The 19,889-nt window shown below is 37.1% G+C and overlaps 1 protein-coding gene across 1 annotated transcript in view; it reads left to right on the top strand.

Moving 5' to 3' along the window:
* The window catches only part of LOC114364660 (pinopsin), a 91,574-nt gene that overhangs the window by 42,126 nt on the left and 29,559 nt on the right, over positions 1-19,889 (top strand). Inside the window, exons 4-5 of the mRNA XM_028320888.1 lie at positions 15,939-16,134; positions 18,683-18,815. Of these exons, the coding sequence (XP_028176689.1) occupies positions 15,939-16,134; positions 18,683-18,815 (329 nt within the window). The remainder of the gene's footprint in view (positions 1-15,938; positions 16,135-18,682; positions 18,816-19,889) is intronic.

Genomic DNA, 19,889 nt, shown 5'->3' with positions numbered 1-19,889 from the left:
TGAACTTTAAGCTGTGAAGATACAGTTGAAAACTAATGACTTTTTTTGAGCCTGGTGTAAAGTTAACGTGTTAAAAAAATCTTTTTTATCAAACAATCAAGGCTGATTCAAGTCTATACCCACAACCTCTTATTCTCAATAGATTCTCAAGTGATCTTGAAATAATTTTGGCACAAACCGAAGTGCTGTTTAAATCATAAATAGATGCTTGAGAAAATTGCTCTGAGAGGAAAAATCTGAAGAATCTCAGAAAAAATACGGTAACAAAGTATTATCTACTAGCGGCCGCCCGCGACTTCGTACGCGTGGATCCCGTTTTACCCCCTTCATCTATCTTACGCGGTTTATATTTTTTCATACAAATGTTTTTTCCCGCTAACTCCCGTTCCCGTGGGAATTTTGCAATATCCTGTTGTAACTAAGCTTTGAGTTTACTAAGGTACCTACATGCCAAATTTCAAGCGTCTAACTTAAGCGGTTTAGATTTTTCATACAAAAGGATTTTCCCGCTAATTCCTGTTCCCGTGGGAATTCCTAAGTATACTATAACCTGCCCAGGAGTATGAAGAATAATTGTACCAAGTTTAGTTAAAATCCGTCGAGTAGTTTTTGTTTCTATAAGGAACATACAGACGGACAGACAGACAGACAGACAGACAGACAGACAAAAATTTTACTGACTGCATTTTTGGCATCAGTATCGATCACTAATCACCCCCTTTTGAAAATATATTTAATGTACAGAATTGACCTCTCTACAGATTTATTATAAGTATATAGATAAAATATTATTTAGTTCGACGGGCCGTCCCGGCTTCGCATGGGTAGATAATGTAGGTATTGAACAAAAATTATGAAAAAAATAACAGAAAAAAAATAAGTTTTCTGTTGGTGAGAATACTTTTTTAATTCGGTTTATTAGTTTCGTAGCCTAAGTATTCAATACAAACATACAAATCTTTCCTCTTTACTAGTATTAGAAAGTTATGTAGTAGTTCGGCACTATATTCGCTACCATAAAACGTAAAGACCTAAGGTCGTAGCCAACGAAACGTTGAATGATCAAATCAAGCATTGAAATTGAAGACGTTATCAAAATATTAAATCTTAATATAACATAATATTCGTGAGGGGTTGATTCGAGAGTAAATTGCTTTTTGTTCTCTTATCGTCCAGGGATTTAAATTTAGTTTTGATTTTGTATTTACCTGTCTTGTTTGTAAAAAGCTCGTCATAAAATTGTGTTTTTAGGTACAAATCCCATTAATCAGCATCAGAACTTTACTTGTACAACTTGTTTTATTCGTCACTGCATCGGGATGGTTATTAATTACCTCCCTCCGAAATTCAATCTATACTATTGAGGCTAGATACCTTAACTAAAATAAACATGACCCTAATAATCTTATAGATGAAAATCTCTCGTTCAAAAACCAAATCTCAATGTTATCCGGACGACTCAGAAAACTTTTGCATATTTTCAAGGCTCTTAGACGATGTGCCCCCGATCAAATTCTCCACATGGTATACACCTCTCTATGCCAATCCATCCTCATCTATTGTATAGGCTCCTGGGGCGGCTCCTGTAAAACCAGATTCATCGAGGTGGAAAGGTCGCAACGTGCCGTTCTTAGAGTGATGCTCAAAAAGCCGTACCGCTACCCTACGGACTTACTTTACGAAGAAACCAAGTTGCTTCGTGTCAGACAACTGTTTATATGGCGGGTTTGCTGTGCTCAGCATAAAAAAACCCTGAACTCGCCAGAATTAGATGCACTAATGAAAAAACGTGTGTTTCGAATACCGGTACCTACGGTCCACACCACGTTTGCCAAACGCCTTCCTCTGTTTTCACACCCCCATATTTACAACAAAGTAATCCGAAAATGCCCCCTAAAAGACCTATCCCTATATGAAGCCAAACGTAAAGTCAAACTTTGGTTATTGGATCCCATCAAAAACAATACTTGTCAAAAAAACCAAGTCTCGCAACTCAGTTGTTCTACGGTAAAAAGTTGTGAGATCCATGTAATACCAAGTCCAGGCCAGGAAATCTTTAACGTTTTACATAAATATATTGACTTGGTCATCGCATGAAAACACGTGTAAATAAAATTATTTAGTGCGATGGCCAAGTCAATAATTTATGTAAAACGTTAAAGATTTCCTGGCCTGGACTTGGTATTACATGGATCTCACAACTTTTTACCGTAGAACAACTGAGTTGCGAGACTTGGTTTTTTTGACAAGTATTGTTTTTGATGGGATTTTATAAATCTCAATCTACTTTATTCATCTCATTATTATTTTCAGTGCCAAGCAATGATAAGTACCTATAGCTTTCGCTACATTAACTTAATGAATAAAAAGTTCGAACAAAGTGAAACAGGGCAAAACGAGTCGAACGTTAAATGGTTATTTAAACTTACTTCTGTAATCCCTAGAAATAATTTAAATTATACTCAAAGCGTTCCTTTGAACAAGGGGATTACATACTTTCTCGTAATTTTTCCTATAATCCCTACTGCAGTGAGGCTGGAACTTTTACGGTGGTAATACGTCAGAGTTTGCTAGACTCATCGCTTCAATCAGTCGGAATCGCTGGGCTTTGTGTGAAAATAAAAAACTTGGCTTTAGGGGATTAGCTCCGAAAACAAGAGCACTAAAACTAAAATAAAAATGTTTTAGTTTAGCCTCCGTTGACACGGAAATTAAAAGAGTTTTGTGGCTCCAAGTGAATTAAAAGTGTACGTTCTTCCAGAATTTTATTCCAGGCGAAGTCAAAGAAACTCGCAGCGCTATTGTTCTACAGCAAAGAGAATTTTATTGTTTTCCGTGTAATGCTTTTGAATTCCAGACTTCATTTTCCAAGAAGTTCGCGTTAATGTTGCAATAAACAAAAATTTCGGCGTTATGCGAAATGTAAGGCTCAGAACACACGGTGAAACGCAATTGCAACGAAAGTGCGACTTTTAGTTACTTTTGAGTTGCATCTAAGTTTCTGCCATAGATTCCGTTGAGAGACCACACATGACCTGACCATTTCAAACCGATTTCAAACTGGTCGCGTCATGTGTGGTCTCTACGGAATCTAAGGCAGAAATTTAGATGCAACTCAAAAGTAACTAGAAGTTGCAGTTTCGTTGCAATTGCGTTTCACCGTGTGTTCTGGGCCTAAGTGAATTGTGACTGAAAATCCGACAGTGCGAATCGTTTTCTTCCCCGTATCAATGTGAGATGTTCAGTGGCACGGAGCGGCCCATTTGAGTGATTGTGAGTGCCCAAGGGTGTGTTCGCATCGGTGGACGATCGACTACCCTTCATAATAATATATTTATTTACGTATGCGATACAAAAGAAATAACATCGTTTCCAGCTGCCGGGAATAACTGAGTGCCAATTAAGGGATGTTCTCGCTTTACGCTTCGTAGCAAGTCATATCACCATTTCGGCTTACGGCAGTCCATTACCGAAGCCTTTCGCAGAGATCGGCACAAAGCACGGTTTCAAACTTTTTTCACTCAGCTACGAGTACCTACTCTGATAGTTGCTATCATAATAGGCAGGAGTCTCAGATCATCTATGATCTGAGGCAGGAGTAGACTTACGCCAGTATTCACGAGCATTACTATGAGGTCTCACAGTGCACGTGGACGCACAGGGTGACACACGAACCAATCACAGAACTTTATTATCTTATAGTATACCTGGCTATCTATCTTGAGATATTCGGTGGATTGAGTGGGATGATTTGCAAGCAGCTTGAATCACAGATTGCATTTTTTCAGATATTTGCTACACATTTGCAATCTTCACTCCAAGGACTTGGGAAATGTGATATGACGTACAGTAATCTCTTTTCTGATATAATTTTAAAAAGCAAAGAATAAAATATCTAGAGCCCAAAATCTTCACCATGTTTCCACAATCAATACTCTTTAGAACCTATTGTAGGTACCTACTTTCATATTCCTTGCGGTAATATTTCAAGAGATTGAATGTAAATTAAAAAAAAATGTATAATTAAGATCTGATTGTTCCGTCTCCAGATTCATCAATTTTGGTTTTAGCTTTTCTGCGAATTTCTATTAGGAAACTGTCTAGACGTCAAATTATTCTTAAGCTGAAAGGTTATTGAAATATTTTCTCTCAAACTAGAAAACAGCGAACCACGTGCACCAGTTTGGATGAAAGAAAACTAACGGGAAAAAGAACAAATTGGTGTTCTTAACACGTAAATACTCCGGACAAAAGGTTCATAGAAACACATTTACACTAAAGTGTCCTTTCCGCCACGATTTTCGTGTGAACGCGTTCCAATGCGGCGGCGAAATTTATAAAAGCGAAGACATTAAGAATTCAAGGAAACCCTGAGAGGTATCTGTTTGCAACTGCCGATGCCAGCCATTTATCGCGGTAATCGTTATTTGTTGAACGTTAAATATTCTAGGTTAAGTCACAAAATAGATAGGAGCAGAAGACAATCTACCTACATACAAAGTGCGCTCCGGAAACGCACATATGGACAACGCTCACGGACAGATATCGCCAATAGGGATGTTTCCTGGGTAAAAGAGCAAGAATTTGATTTAGTCCGTCAGTTAACATATTATCAAAAAATACTCGAAACGCATTTTTTACTTTTTAAAACTTATGAAAATGTAAAGAGAAAGCGCGCCAAAGTTCATAAGAAGAGACCCATGACGTCAAGAACTGCATTAAAGTGTAGCACTTTCTGACGTTACGCGGAACTTCAACGCACCATAACTTCGTAATTACTTGTTTAACAAATAACAATATACGTGTCCAATATTTTTTGATAATGTTATGTAATTGACGGACTAAAAGTTATTTTTTAGGCAACTAGCCTTGTGAGATTCACACTCAGTTATTTATGACCAAAATATTGTTTTAGGACGGAAAGAATACCGGACCGTGGCACATACAAAAAATAACTATTTTAATAGAACACAGTACTTAGAGGAAAAATACAATTAACATAGCTGGGTATATCCAAATGTCTGGCTGATTCTATCCCCAAGAACTCAAGTTATTCTTGGATCGTAATTAACCCACTGTTGAGTACTAAATTACTACAATTATTATTAGTCAATATTATTCAGTCATTCTGCTGAGTCCTTATTAATTAAACCAATATTAGCTCACTGGAACCAACTAATGTACGTATTTAAGCAAGGATTTGTGTCAATAGAATAATTCTCAGAGAGTAAACAATTTAGCGTTGTTGACTGTTTATTTATTATTTATGACTAGCTTTTGCTTATGGCTTCACCCGGCGTGAACCAACGATTACATTTTTTGTAATACCGTAAATCAATCTAATTATAAAAAAAATCTCGTGTCACAGTGTTTGTAACAAAACTCCTCCGACCAACTTGACTGATTCATGTTTGTGTGTAGGTCTGAAAATACAACGTAGGTAAACTATTTTTATACCCCTAGCTAGGTGATAGGTAAGGGTTCTAACGCGTAAAAAGTCGCAGGCACATCTAGATTGTATAAAAAGTTGCAGAGTTTCATCAAAATCCGTTCAGTAGTTGTTGCGTGATTTCATTCTTTCAACCATCCTCATAAACTTTCACATTCATAAAATAATTACCTAGTAGGATACTATTAGTGGAATTTCTATTAGCTAGCCAATCAAAGTTACCTACTTTTATAGGAATTTCGTGGATAAACCGGAAAATACATTGGCAGATGTCCACCGTTTCGATGTGGGTCACGCTTTGGTAATTCCAACATGGGATTGTGGTTAAAGTTCCGTTCTACGTAAGCAATCGATTCGATTGATACCTGCAAAACACCCAAATGTTTTCATCTAAATTAAACAAGGGACATAGATGTTAGAAGTAGTTTCCTCATCAGCCAGACAGTTTTGACAGTCCCAACTCCTTGCCAGACAGTTTTTTTAGGATAGCTTCCAAAGCCAAGATGACCCAAACTTCATGATTCACCAACATTCTATCCTATATTGGGAAAATACGCTGACAAACTTTCAGCTTTTATAAAATGACCTAGGTCTGGCGTTCACGTTATCTAGAAGAAGGAGAGCAAGCTCTACCATTTGTCGTAAAACATATTATTTTTATGGAAGAAATATGGGCAGGTAAGCAAGTCATAGAAATAAAATATCTAACATGATTTTTGTAAAACAATACAATTAGTCCAGTCATTTCGTCCGAAAAAAAGGCAAATAAAAGAAAATGAATTTGCGCTTCTAATTTTTTAATATGTTGTAGGGGATACCTAGAAAAGCTTAACTTGAGATTGTCGACCAAGCTTTCCTAGGAGCTTTCGCCGCCATCTTGGAAAACGCTTAAAATTTGTTTTTCGGCAATAACTCGGCTATCCGATGAGATTCGAAAATTTTTGTAGGACACTTTTTGTAGCTTTCTTTGTGCTCTACAATAACGCCCGAACCATTTTTAGCGTATCATGCATCGTTATCGAGATATCGATCGATAAAGTCAAAAATTTTGGACACAATTTTTGTTTTTTTCTTTTTTTTTCTTTGGGTCTTAATAAATATGAAAAATTCCGAAATAATTAAATAATTAATTAAAAAGTAAAAAGTAAAATTTAATTACTTTTAATTACTTTTTAATTACTTTTTTTTAAGTAACGGCAAAGCATTTGTATTAGTTGGTTCTTGTTTTGATCCCTTGTGAGAAACTTCTCCTGGCTAACTTTTGGAGTAGTTGTCTCATCGAATGTGAACTCCGGCGATTGGTTTTTTCTCGAACGTCGTACTCTTTCCGAAGTTTTCGTTCCAGCGAGTGTCATATCAGTCGGATAACCGGCGAATATGATTGCAACCTTTCCTTCGAAGTTATGTTGTACGTATCTGACGTTAATTATTTAATTATTCCGAAATAATTTGTGTCCAAAATTTTTGACTTTATCGATCGATATCTCGATAACGATGCATGATACGCTAAAAATGGTTCGGGCGTTATTGTAGAGCACAAAGAAAGCTACAAAAAGTGTCCTACAAACATTTTCGAGTCTCATCGGATAGCCGAGTTATTGCCGAAAAACAAATTTTACCCCTTTTTTCAACATGGCGGCGAAAGCTCCTAGGAAAGCTTGGTCGACAATCTCAAGTTAAGCTTTTCTAGGTATCCCCTACAACATATTAAAAAATTAGAAGCGCAAATTCATTTTCTTTTTTGAATGTACGTAATGACTGGACTAAATTATTTTGATCGCGTGTAAGGTGATAAAGATCTTGAAACCGATACACGAACAAAGTCGTAGCCGTAGGGTGAAAAAACCAAAAAACCATAAAATACGAATTGTTTTCCCATGAAACTTCCCAGTATAAAAATCTAAATAATATATCTAATTATACCCTTCTAACAAACTTGTTTAGTGTCCTTTAGAAACTTTTGAAAGGACGCTAATTCAATTCAAATCTTTTAACTCGGATTAGTTTCAAAGGTAAACATGTACGTACGTCGTACACAGCTGCTTTGAGGCGATCGGAACGTGATATCCTAGTAGAGCTAGTGTATTTGACAGATGCTTAAAAAACTATGTATTTACACCATCGAGACTAGGGATGTTATGAATATTTAGTTTCGGTTAAGGTTACGGTTACGGATATAGGAATAGTATTATACCGATATCGGTTATGATACGGATATTTTTTATTTCAGATATCCGAAATGTCACGGTTCATTTCTTACGAATAGAACGGATACAGATGAGATTTCTTTAGCATCTGTCACGCTCCTTTGGTCTCAAAAAAAAACTTTCACCTCATGGCAAAGGCTCATGTTTGACTTTGCCTACATCCAAAACTTTTGAATCGGTTATGATACGGATATCTGGGGGCACGGCAGTGCCCCCACCAAGTCGAGCAAAAAAGCGGCACGGCCGTACCATCCTTTTCTCGAAGCAATTCAGGCCATTTTCGACCGCCTGTAACTTCGTTGTGGATAAAACTAGAAGGCTGAATTTTCATTAGCTATGCAGGCATTGTAAAGACACGGTATATTTAAAATTTCATTCAATTTGAACCAGTAGTTTAAGAATTATAACGGGTCAAAGTTACTTAATTTTGTCACTCACTGACTGACTCACTGACTCACCGATCATCAAAACTCTAAGGCACTTCTAGCAGACCTAGAAGCTTCAAATTTGGAATATAAGTAGTGTTTGGTGTATGAATCAAGGAAAAACTAAAATATTTNAAATCTTTAACGTTTTACATAAATTATTGACTTGGCCATCGCACTAAATAATTTAATTTACACGTGTTTTCATGCGATGGCCAAGTCAATTTATTTATGTAAAACGTTAAAGATTTCCTGGCCTGGACTTGGTATTACATGGATCTCACAACTTTTTACCGTAGAACAACTGAGTTGCGAGACTTGGTTTTTTTGACAAGTATTGTTTTTGATGGGATTTTTTATTTCGGATATCCGAAAGTACGGTCACATATCCATAACATCCCTGATCGTGACAGTAATATGTGTCTGTCGCTACTGATAAGGCTATTTATCAGTCTGGGGCTTATTAGATTTGAATACCGCGAATACTTTATTCCATGATTCACGAAATAGGATTTGAGATACGATTTCAGATGTCATTGACAGAGTAGTTACGGCAGAGATTTATTATTAAGCAGAGTGATCATAAATCAAACGTGGCGTTACTAGATTCTCTAGATATTCTCTGATCAGATGTTCACTATTTCGAAAAAATGCGTTGTGATTGAAGAAATGTTTAGTAGGTACCTACTTGATTTATTATGATTTGTAGGTACACCTACTAACTAAGATAAGTGTCATTTTCCTATTTATTTACTGTCGACTGTAGGTAGACTTGACAGCATTTTATGAATTACAAAACTTAAGCTACTGGCTCTCAAAATGTAGCGAAGCGTATACAGCAAATTATTTATTGTGTTAACTTAAAAGTTTCAAAAACTGTAAAACAAACGTTCACTCATGACAGCCTAGACATTACGAATCATAATTAGTTATATTAACTCGTGTTTCAAAAACCACACCAACATTTTAAATGTTGTCACAAAATGAAGACTTGTTAAATTAATATCACAACAGAGCGTTCATTTTTACATAATTTATTACAAAGAACTTTGTTTCAGAACTTTCATACTTAAAATGCATGCCTGACTTATCTACACTAATCTACACTAATATTATAAAGAGGAAAACTTTGTTTGTTTGTTTGGTTGTAATGAATAGGCTCAAAAACTACTGGACCGTTTTTAAAAATTCTTTCACCATTCGAAAGCTACATTATCCACGAGTAACATGGGCTATATTTTATTTTGGAAAAAAATAGAGTTCCGTAAAATGTAGATAATGTAGTCCACGCGCGCGAAGCCGCGGGCGGAAAGCTAGTACGAATATAAAGACTAAAGTTGAATAAAGAGATAAGTGACTACAAGTCACGTAACGTAAATAAAACTTTGTTTCGTGACATTCGAATTCAGCCTTTGTTATCATTAACCGACTTCAAAAAGGAGGAGATTCTAAAATAGTTTGGAATGTTATGATTTTTTTAAATTATTGAGTGTATTTATTGCATTATGGCCAAATATAGAGCCGAAAAACGTTTTATTAAAAGGTGATTAAGACGATTTTGTACTTAACTTTTTATTTACTACAGGGTTCAAGAAGTAAACAAGTTCATAAAAACTTGAATAAATAGTTTATTTATTCTATTGTTCCAGTAGTAAATGTATTATAGTTAAGTATTCTAGAGTGTAGTGATAATAAGGTCAGTTTTACTCAATAAGAACCAAGCGAAGATAGAAGCACGTGTTGGTTAATCTTAAACTAATTGAAATCCCTTAAAAAAGTAAGAGTGCTTAACCTTTTTAAAATTGTTTTCAAAGTTAATCTGTTTTTCTGTTTTAATTAGGGAGATTAAAAGTACATCAGCCTTACCAATTTAATTAAGGATGAGGTTAATGCTTTTTAATATTTTTGTAATTATGATTTTGTATTTATGTAACTTTAGACTTGGTTTTAAAAGATATTTTATTTCGTCATCGTTCGTGAAATTCACCTAGTCCAGTGAAACGTAATGGTAATCCTTGTTCTAAAATTAATTTAGAAGTTCAATAAGGTCAGAATTGTGTGCTCTTTTAAACAGGTTGTGTGTGTATGTATGTATTTATTTCCATATTTATTTATTTATGACATGAACGCGAGTATGTACTAGGCCTGCTCATGCTCGCGAGGTAAATGAGCTAAGTGGCTGGCATTTCGTTCGGATGCTTTGTTGTGTTTTATGGAAATAACTGCGATGCTGGATAATATCATTCGGGTTAACTTACAATAAAAGTGCTTTTTAAAAGCCTATTTGCAGAAACAAAATGAGTTTTATGAGTGAGTCAAAATGAGTTATGAGTTTTATAACTTTTCAGTTGAGAAAGGTTTCCTGTTTACAGTCAAGTCCAATATACCCTAAAACACTCGAAAAAGAGCATTAACCCCATCGAAAAAATTTGCAAACAAACAAAGCACAAGTTTATTTATGTAAATGAACGAGTAAAAGATGGTTTGATCGTTTACTTTATCTTCAAATGCGAAGTAAAGGCGAAGTACCTACAGTTGAAAATAAATCAAACTATACATTGTCGTTGCAAAATAGGAGCTATTTCAGCTACATAAGATGCTAGTTTTTAGCTTGATCTGCCGTCTGAAATAAGCGATAATAGACTATTTCTATTTGAGACCACCGACCAATTGACGTACTTTTTAAAACTGTCTGTTGGGAACCCAACAACGCGCGGGAGGAGACGTGCGGGCGGCGTACAATGACTAACGTCACCTCGGGCCGACAGCGTCATCATCGGCTGCGCTCGGGTCACACACTCGCCTTTGGACACCACCGTCGACGCACGATTACCGCGTAGTCTTAGATAATTTTCTGTAATTAGGCTGGCGAGAATTACAGCACCTATTTTTTATACAGTCCACTATTTTATTTTACTAATATTCGTTAGGACCCTAACACTGTCAAAACGAGACTCTCCCATAGATTTTTGGCAATGACAAACAAATGACGTCACAATTTTGTCAACTCAATTAAACTACTTTTTTTAAAATCTTAATTTACTGGTAATTTAAAATTAAAATTAAGTTTTTAAGATCATAATGAAGTGTCTTTTTACAAAATTTGTGACTTCGAATTATTGGGGAATGGTGTTAAATAGTTATTTATAGCGGTGGCCAGACATCCATTAAATTGGTTTGACTATCAGCACAGCCGGCGTGAATTTTAATAGAGCAATCTTCATAATTTTATTCTCAATCAGTCTTTGTTGTGGTGTCGTGGCGCGTCAGAACGTTCTGTAATTTGAGCCAAACGGTTACCATGGCAATTGAAATGTGACTCATGATCATTTGTCGGTAGAACATCCCTGCGGCGAAACCGCGAAAGCTCATAGCGACACGATTTTCTTCCTTTATGACTTCGGGTTAGCACCAGTGTCATTCATATTGTACATTATACATGATTTAATGAATAATAAATAATAAGTTGATTATAATATTTATTTCTTTCCTTGAATAAAGATGTGGTTTGTGGACTTTATTAAGACCTCGCTGAAACATTTTTGGCTAGACAACAATTTTAGAAAAAAAAAACACACCAACCGAATTGATAACCTCCTTCTTTTGTTGAAGTCGGTTAATAAAACAGAACTGCCAAAACATGACTTCACTTTCCCGCCAAGAAGTTAGCCATTGTGATATTTACTGCTGAGTGGAGTGTCTTGAAGCGTCAGAAATTCGAATTAAACGGTTGCCATGGCAACAGAAACGCGACTCTTCATAATCTGTAGCACACCTTAGGCTAAGGCTAAGAACTCACGGCGCGATTTTCACCCGTCGCGCCCGCGGCGGTTGTGGAATTGCGGCTTTATTTCAAAACTCACGGGAGCGGTTACTTGCGCGGTTATTCTAAGAACTTACGGCGCGATTTTAACTAAGTCACTGGTACAAAATGGTCGCCCACCGATCGTGCGGTTTTCGCGCGGGCGCCGCCGAGCGCCGAGCGGGACCCGATTACAACCGCGCCCGCTGCGGACGAAAACCGCGTCGTGAGTTTTGCATTAGTTTTTACATAAATATCTGCATTCTACAGAAGCTGCGGGGCCGAAAATCGCACCATGAGTTCTCAGCCTAACCCGCCGCGTCGCCGCGAAACCATGAAAGCTCACAGCAACATGATTTCGATACACATCCCTGCGTTCACTTTGCCACTGCGCGTTGCTAATGTGAATCCATTCTGTGATGTGCGGAAGCGAACGCGATGTTGTGTGTACTTTGATTTCGCTGTCATGGTTTCGCTACGAGGGAAACTACTTAAAACGCCCGTACTCACAAACATTACTATGAGGTCTCACAGTGCGCGAGGACGCACAGGGTGACACGCGAACCAATCACAAAGCTCGATTTGCTACTTCACTTAAACAAATATCGTTTGTGAATACAGGCGTAAGTATCGTATAAGGAGAGTGATGGCAGATTAACAGGAAAATTCTTTACAACAACGCTACCTACTCATCATATAGGATCATACTCGGGACTTTTTCGGGAAGCAGAAATACTTTAATCCCCTTCTTAAAAGTTTATTTAATTTTCAGGTCTTGGAAACTAGAATCAAATTACTTAGTTTTGATCAGAACCGTACGTAAAGTCGGTAAATTATGTGTCATGATGTTCGTTAGTCTGATTAAAACTCGATAACGGCTGGGCCGATTGAGCTGATTTTGGTTTTAAAATGTTTGTCGTAGTCCAGGGTAGGTCTAAACGGTGAGCAAAAACGCGCGCGATATTGTTTTTCTATGACAGACAAAATTCCACCCGGGCGAAGCCGCGGGCGGAAAGCTAGTTTATAATATGTACTAGTTTTTGCACGCGGCTTTACCCGCCTGTTTGTCGCAGCAAAACTAGCGACTGACGTGAGAGCATTGTCGTAATTTGACATCCGAGGCGAGGTCGTACGTAACAATTACCTCCGTAACGGTATGTCACGATGAAACGTCAGTCCCCCTCTTAATGACTTTATTGCGTGCGCCTTCTTTTAAATAGGTCGGGATTTCGGGATAAAAACTATCCTGTTTTTCCTTGGGTGATCCCAAACTACATCTATTAAGCATGAAAAGGTCACAAACAGACTTCCTTATTTATATTATTGCGGAAATACGGATTTCATATTTCCAAAGGCATTTCTAATAAAATGTGGGACAAAATATCTGGTCTATTAAGTATCATTATCCTTGACTGTTGAATTCCGCTATTTAATTTCCTGTTACTGAATATTGAGAAGGCCCAAATAATATTATTATCGTAATGAATAAAGCCGCTTCGTCAAATTCAATCAAAGGTATACTTAATACCTATTTGACGTCAATGCTTTGATTGCCACAGAATCCATTGTGACAATAAATACCAATTTCCTATGTGAAAATGTTTTTCTGAAATAATATCTTATATGATTAGGTACTAGCAGCCGCCCGCGACTTCGTACGCGTGGATCGCGTGAATTTTGCAAATCCCGTCTTAGTGAGCACCTACGTTCTAAAAGGAACTCCCATCCAATATTTGTTACTTCTAGCACTTGTAGTTTCTGAGATTTCGTACTTCGACACTACACTACTCCGACAAAGGATATTCGCCTTTGTCTAAGTAGTGTAGTGTCGAAGTAAAGTCATGTCGATATTCAGAAATGTCGGAGTAACGTAATGTCGAAGTAAAGTTTGTCGGAGTTTACTTAGGTAGCCGACGTTTGGCTCAAAAACTGAACTCCGACAAACGTTACTTCGACATTACGTTACTCCGACACTACTGAATATCGACATGACTTTACTTCGACACTACACTACTCCGACAAAGGATATTCGCCTTTGTCTAAGTAGTGTAGTGTCGAAGTAAAGTCATGTCGATATTCAGAAATGTCGGAGTAACGTAATGTCGAAGTAAAGTTTGTCGGAGTTTACTTAGGTAGCCGACGTTTGGCTCAAAAACTGAACTCCGACAAACGTTACTTCGACATTACGTTACTCCGACACTACTGAATATCGACATGACTTTACTTCGACACTACACTACTCCGACAAAGGATATTCGCCTTTGTCTAAGTAGTGTAGTGTCGAAGTAAAGTCATGTCGATATTCAGAAATGTCGGAGTAACGTAATGTCGAAGTAAAGTTTGTCGGAGTTTACTTAGGTAGCCGACGTTTACGAGTGAGCCATTGAGGCTCACTAAAATCTGCCTCACCTTTCGTGCACTGACTATCTATCTAGGTTTTATTAATCTAAGATTATAGATTAGTATAACGTACAAACACATGCAAAATTCTTTATTCTACGTTTGTTTTTATAGCGATTGGAAAATATGTATTAACTTTTTTGTAAGTAAATACAAACGACGGCACTTCAAGCTGAACACTAGTATCTTATGCAGTTGTAACAAGGACCATTTTACAAAAAAAATGTATAGTCTGATATGCTGTCGTCTGTACCATTCCTTCTTAAATTGCGTATTTTTTTTCGCGCTAGTTACTTCAAAAGGGTTGATGTAACTAGAGCGAAAATAATTCTTTCACAATCGCTGTTACATGCGGATTGTGGAAAACGTGGATAGATAATGGTAAACAGTTTCTTTCTTTCAAGTTGTTCATAATAATAATACAACTGGTTCATAATAATAATACAACTGATATAAGATAAAAAAATAGATTTTCATTGCTTTATTTTTGCCTTATGTTCAGTTCGTTCGTTCGTTTCAGCCGAATGACGTCCACTGCTGAACAAAGGCTCCCAAGGTTTTCCACAATGAACTGTCCTGCGCTGCCCGCATCCAAGCTCTTCCCGCGACCTTTACCAGATCGTCGGTCCACCTAGTAGGAGGCCTGCCCACGCTATATTCAGTATGTTTAATCAGTACTAGATTCCAATCGGTTGATTGCGAGATCTACTTAGTACTGATTGTGTTTTTGAGGCTCAATTAAAGATTCCTAATGTTTTCTCATTTATTGTCAAGAAAGGCACAGGGGTGAGTTGCAATGCAACATCTTACTTTAGCTTTAACAAACGTAAAAAATCTGTCAAACTCCATACAAAAAGCATCAATTATTATCATAGTTACCGTTAAAGTTAGTTGGTGCAACTCGGCCTTAAATAGTCTAATGTTACGTAACTTTATAGCATTTAGGTCTGAAACATTTATTTTATAAAGTCTCAGAGAAAGTAACAAGGTTTCCAACAAAGCATTTCTTCCGTGCAATCCATTCTTGCCGTCTGTAATTAAAACAACTCTTGACTTTGTGTTTAGTATTTTTTAAACAATGGCTGTATTGTGTATCATATACCTTTAAAAGAATCTTTTGTTGAGGTATTTTTTATTATTACTTCCTTGAATTATGATTTAGGTATTTTGGGAAATTGCTACTTAAGTATAAACAAAGTATCAGGATAAAATATGTGTACTACTATAAGTACTCTCAAAAATCAAAAGATCAACGCAACATCGCTTTATGTGCGGTTGAGACATATGAAATCTCTTCGTTTTCTTTTGTAAGAACCCCGACTAATTATGCGACTCGTATCACCCATGAGCCTTAGCCAGTAGGCCTAAGATGTGCGCCGTGATAAGCGGTTATCACGCCATTTTATCGATTTTGCCCATACAAATTGACGTCGATAAAAGTTATCACGGCGCGCATCTTAGGCCTACAGGTCTTCATTTGTCTAATCGAGAAATTTAAGTCAGCCATGGTTCAGCAACTTATATTGGCTCTGCAGCGGTCAATTTGAGTAGAATCGGTTGAAGTATTGTTTTGTTCGTGCCAAGTGCTAAAGTTTCGGTAGGCAGAACATCTGAAACATTTCCAGGATTACTCTAACCTCCTTTTTTGTCTCCAGGTATAACGTCAATCACGACGCTGACCGTGATCTCGTTCGAGCGATACATGATGGTTACCAGGCCGCTCAGTTCAAGACACCTCAGCTCGAAGGGCGCAGTCCTGTCCATAGTGTTCATTTGGGCCTACTCCCTGGCGCTGACCACGCCGCCGCTGATGGGCTGGGGGAACTACGTCAACGAAGCTGCCAATATCAGGTTAGTTCGTTAAAATGATGTCCGCTGCTAGACAAAAGGCTGCTGAAAGATTTCCACATCAGCCAGTCCTGGGCTGCCAGCATCCAGAGGCTACCCGTAACCTCAATATCACTTAGAGCAGTGGTTCCCAAAGTTGTCTGGGCTACGACTCATCTACTACAAATTCCCAAACTACGGGACCCACCTACAGGAAATTTCGCCCGCTGCCCAGCGGTTGGATCGGTATGGTGGTGTGTCGTTCTACAGGCAGGGCCCACTCAATTTTCGCTCGCGAATAGTTTGGGAAACCCTGACTTAGAGACTATGTCTATTAATTCCCGGACATTGTACTCGTTAGAGCGGTACGTGTCGTTTAAGCGATACATGATGGTAACGATGCCGAAGATCAGCTCAGCTCACAAAAGTCAGGTTTGCGTGTATCAGCTGAATACAGATATCTTCTCAGCACTGGCCCATTCAATGTCCAAAAGCAGTGGTAGGGTTAATACTGGGACGTGTAAAAGAGCTTTTTAAAAGCGTATTTGCAAAAGTAAATGAGTTTTATGAGTTTTTTTAGTAGCTCGTAGAACATGCTGCGAACTACGCTGCTATTTATTGCGTGAGGTAACTACGGCTACAATTAATATCTAAACACAAGGTTAGCAATGAGATATTTTGCGCAATTACATTAGTTACGAACAAGACACTCGGTTCGCATTATCTCAAGGGGGCTACAACAACGATTTGCGACGCTAAAATCGCATTACCTAGTAATGCCATTTTACCAGCATCCCCATTTTAACTCAGCATCTACCATATGGATGCGGGTAGCGCACAGGAACGGTCGTTGTGGAATCCTTGGAGAAGGCCTTCACCCAGCAGTGGAACCTTAGCTCATAAAGAGCTAATAATTAATGCTTAACCTTGCCAATAAAAATTAATAAGAATACGACCATCTACGTTACGAATCATAAAGCCAAATCACTTGCAGGAAGCAGTGGTAAAATACTTTATTTTGTTGCTTAAACTCTTTGTATGCCAAAACCCAGTTGGCGTGGATCCACGTTCTTGCACAGGCAATTATTTTGGGAAACTATGTGGATGGACTTGATTTGTGAGCTATCCAACAATAAGAAGTAGTTAGCAAATAGATTATTATTTTCATTACTCTCATAACTTTCCTGATATGAGATAGAGCTAGTATAGTCTTAATTCCTATTACTATAGGCACAACTTTAGATGGAGGTGTAAGAATCTAAGAGGTGTGTAAGGTTATTGATAAACAAATAGCCATAGGTTACAAAACGATGTAATTATTATAAATTCACGAGGACGAAGTCGCGGACAAAAAAAGTAAGTGTGGTAAAATTTCGATTACCTACATATTTTAAAAATTCACTGTTCTGTCAAAAACACACTTTTTGGTGGAATATAGAGTATCCCTTTAGAACGACATTTAACCAGGCAGGTAATTTGTTTTTTTTTAAACAAAAATTTATAATTCAAAAGAAAATTTATTCAAACCTCTAGCGTTTCCGACAGTTGACAACAAAGCTCATGAATGAACGAAAAAGTGAAAAAGAGCATCCCAAAAAAACAAATATGTAGGTAATTGAGAATGTTTAAATAAAGTAGCTATCACCGTCAGTTCTGCCTTTGGGAATGGAGTCCAAGTTTTTGTAAAAACAATCTTTTGTTTTTATAAAAACGTTTTTATAATGTAAAAAAAGATGTTTCAATATTTTTTCATAGTAACAGCCCGAGAGAATTTCCAAAACACGAACTCCTGTTGAACATAATTGGGAATTCGTATTAATAAATTAATAAATAAATAATAAATATAATCCGTGGACATTTTACACTGCGCCTCTAAAGCCCGGTCCGTGAGCACGTAGAATTTTGTCCAATGACCCCTGCTACCCATCCTTATCGTTCGCGCGTAATTATATTGCTGTCGCGACTGTGCGACTGGCACCCGCAGTGAGTGTGCGAGCGCGATAGTAATATAATTACGCGCGAGCGATAAGGATGGGTAGCTAGGGGTCATTGGACAAAATTCTATGTGCTCACGGACTAGACTATAGTCCCAAACTAAGCAAAGCTTGTACCTACTATGGGTACTAGACAAGAGATATAAACATACTTAAAATACATTTTTTTTGTAAATACATACATAATAATACATAGAAAACACAACTATAGAAATTGATTAACACAAACAATATAAGTATTATACATTTATGTCTCCAGGATCGTGTCGCTCCAAATAATTTTCTAACATAGCGAATTGGTTTACCACGGCGTAGCTGCGTAGGTGCGTTAACACGTTACTCTTGAGTGAGCAGGATGTTGAGTTTGCCGCGCGAGCCCGTTCGCCCAGTGTGGACGCACCATAAGAATTTCTTTGTGGCTTACAAAATTATATTTAAATATTTCCCTGTCTAGTAGTAATATTGCAATAGAATCAATAGTTACATAAAACTTGCTGTAATACATAAACATAATGCCGTTCCCAAAATTATTATCTTCGTTTGAATGATAAAATCTTTTCATTTGTTTTTCCATACAGTTGTTCCGTGAACTGGCACGAGCAGTCCATGAACACGCTGACCTACATTATGTTCCTGTTCGCCATGGGCCAGATCGTCCCGCTCGCCGTCATCACCTTCAGCTACGTCAACATCATCAGGACCCTCAAGAGGGTAAGGATTTTCATGAACTTCTTTTTTATTCTCAGCTACTTGCTTAGATAACATTTTTTGTAACTGTAATATTCAAAGTAAATCAATAATTAATTGCCTTAGTTCAGATCATAGTGGACAATTGGCCACATTTGAACACCATCATGTCCCTAGTACAGTGGATGTTGTTTGTAGGCCAATAACAACTAACCGAATTGACAAATTTAAGAAAAATATTTGTGATGGTATTGATAAACTTATATTAGATGACAATAATGTCGATCAAATTTATGAGGATCTATTCAGTGTTGTGAGTGAGGAATTCAAAACCACATTCCCACAGAAAAAGATCCGAATAAATTCTGTTAAATGTAAATTTGATGACTGGGCTACAACTGGCATTCACAAGAGTAGAAATAAAATGTATGAATTATATAGTCTTAAAGCCGATACGCAAGATCTGAGTGTTATAGAATATGTTAAAAATTACTCAAAAATATTTAAAAAGGTTTGTTTGGCTGCTAAATCAAATCATCTTCGAAACATGATTTTAAATTCTAATAATAAAGCTAAGGCTACGTGGAACATAATAAATAAACAAACATGTAAAAATAAATCGAAGGATAACACTTTTTCACTGAAAATCGGAAACGAAATTATAAATTCCGATACAGAAGTTGCAACCACATTTGAGACATTCTTCTCCAATATTGCGTCTGAAACAACTAAAGAACTGAATTCATCACCAGTTCTTGCAGAGTCTCTTTTAAAATCTAATGTCACCGAGTGCCAGTGTCTGCTCCAGTTCAGGCATATAGATTGTAATACAATAATTAAAACCTTTAGAGAATTAAATATGAAAAAAACTGAGGACCTTTGGGGAATCTCCGTCAGTATAATTGGAACAATTATTGACACCATAGCTCCTCACCTTGCATTCATTTTTAATACATGTATTGATCAAGGTTGCTTTCCTAGCTTAATGAAGTTAAGTAAAATAATTCCATTGTTCAAGGCTGGTGACAAATGTGACCCCTCTAATTTTCGACCGATTTCTATTCTACCAGTACTTAGCAAAATTTTTGAGAAAATTAT

The sequence above is a fragment of the Ostrinia furnacalis genome, unplaced genomic scaffold, assembly GCF_004193835.3.
Source record: "Ostrinia furnacalis isolate ACB-3 unplaced genomic scaffold, ASM419383v2 OfSCF7455, whole genome shotgun sequence".
Taxonomy (NCBI): domain Eukaryota; kingdom Metazoa; phylum Arthropoda; class Insecta; order Lepidoptera; family Crambidae; genus Ostrinia; species Ostrinia furnacalis.
This window is presented reverse-complemented; position numbering and strand designations above follow the sequence as displayed.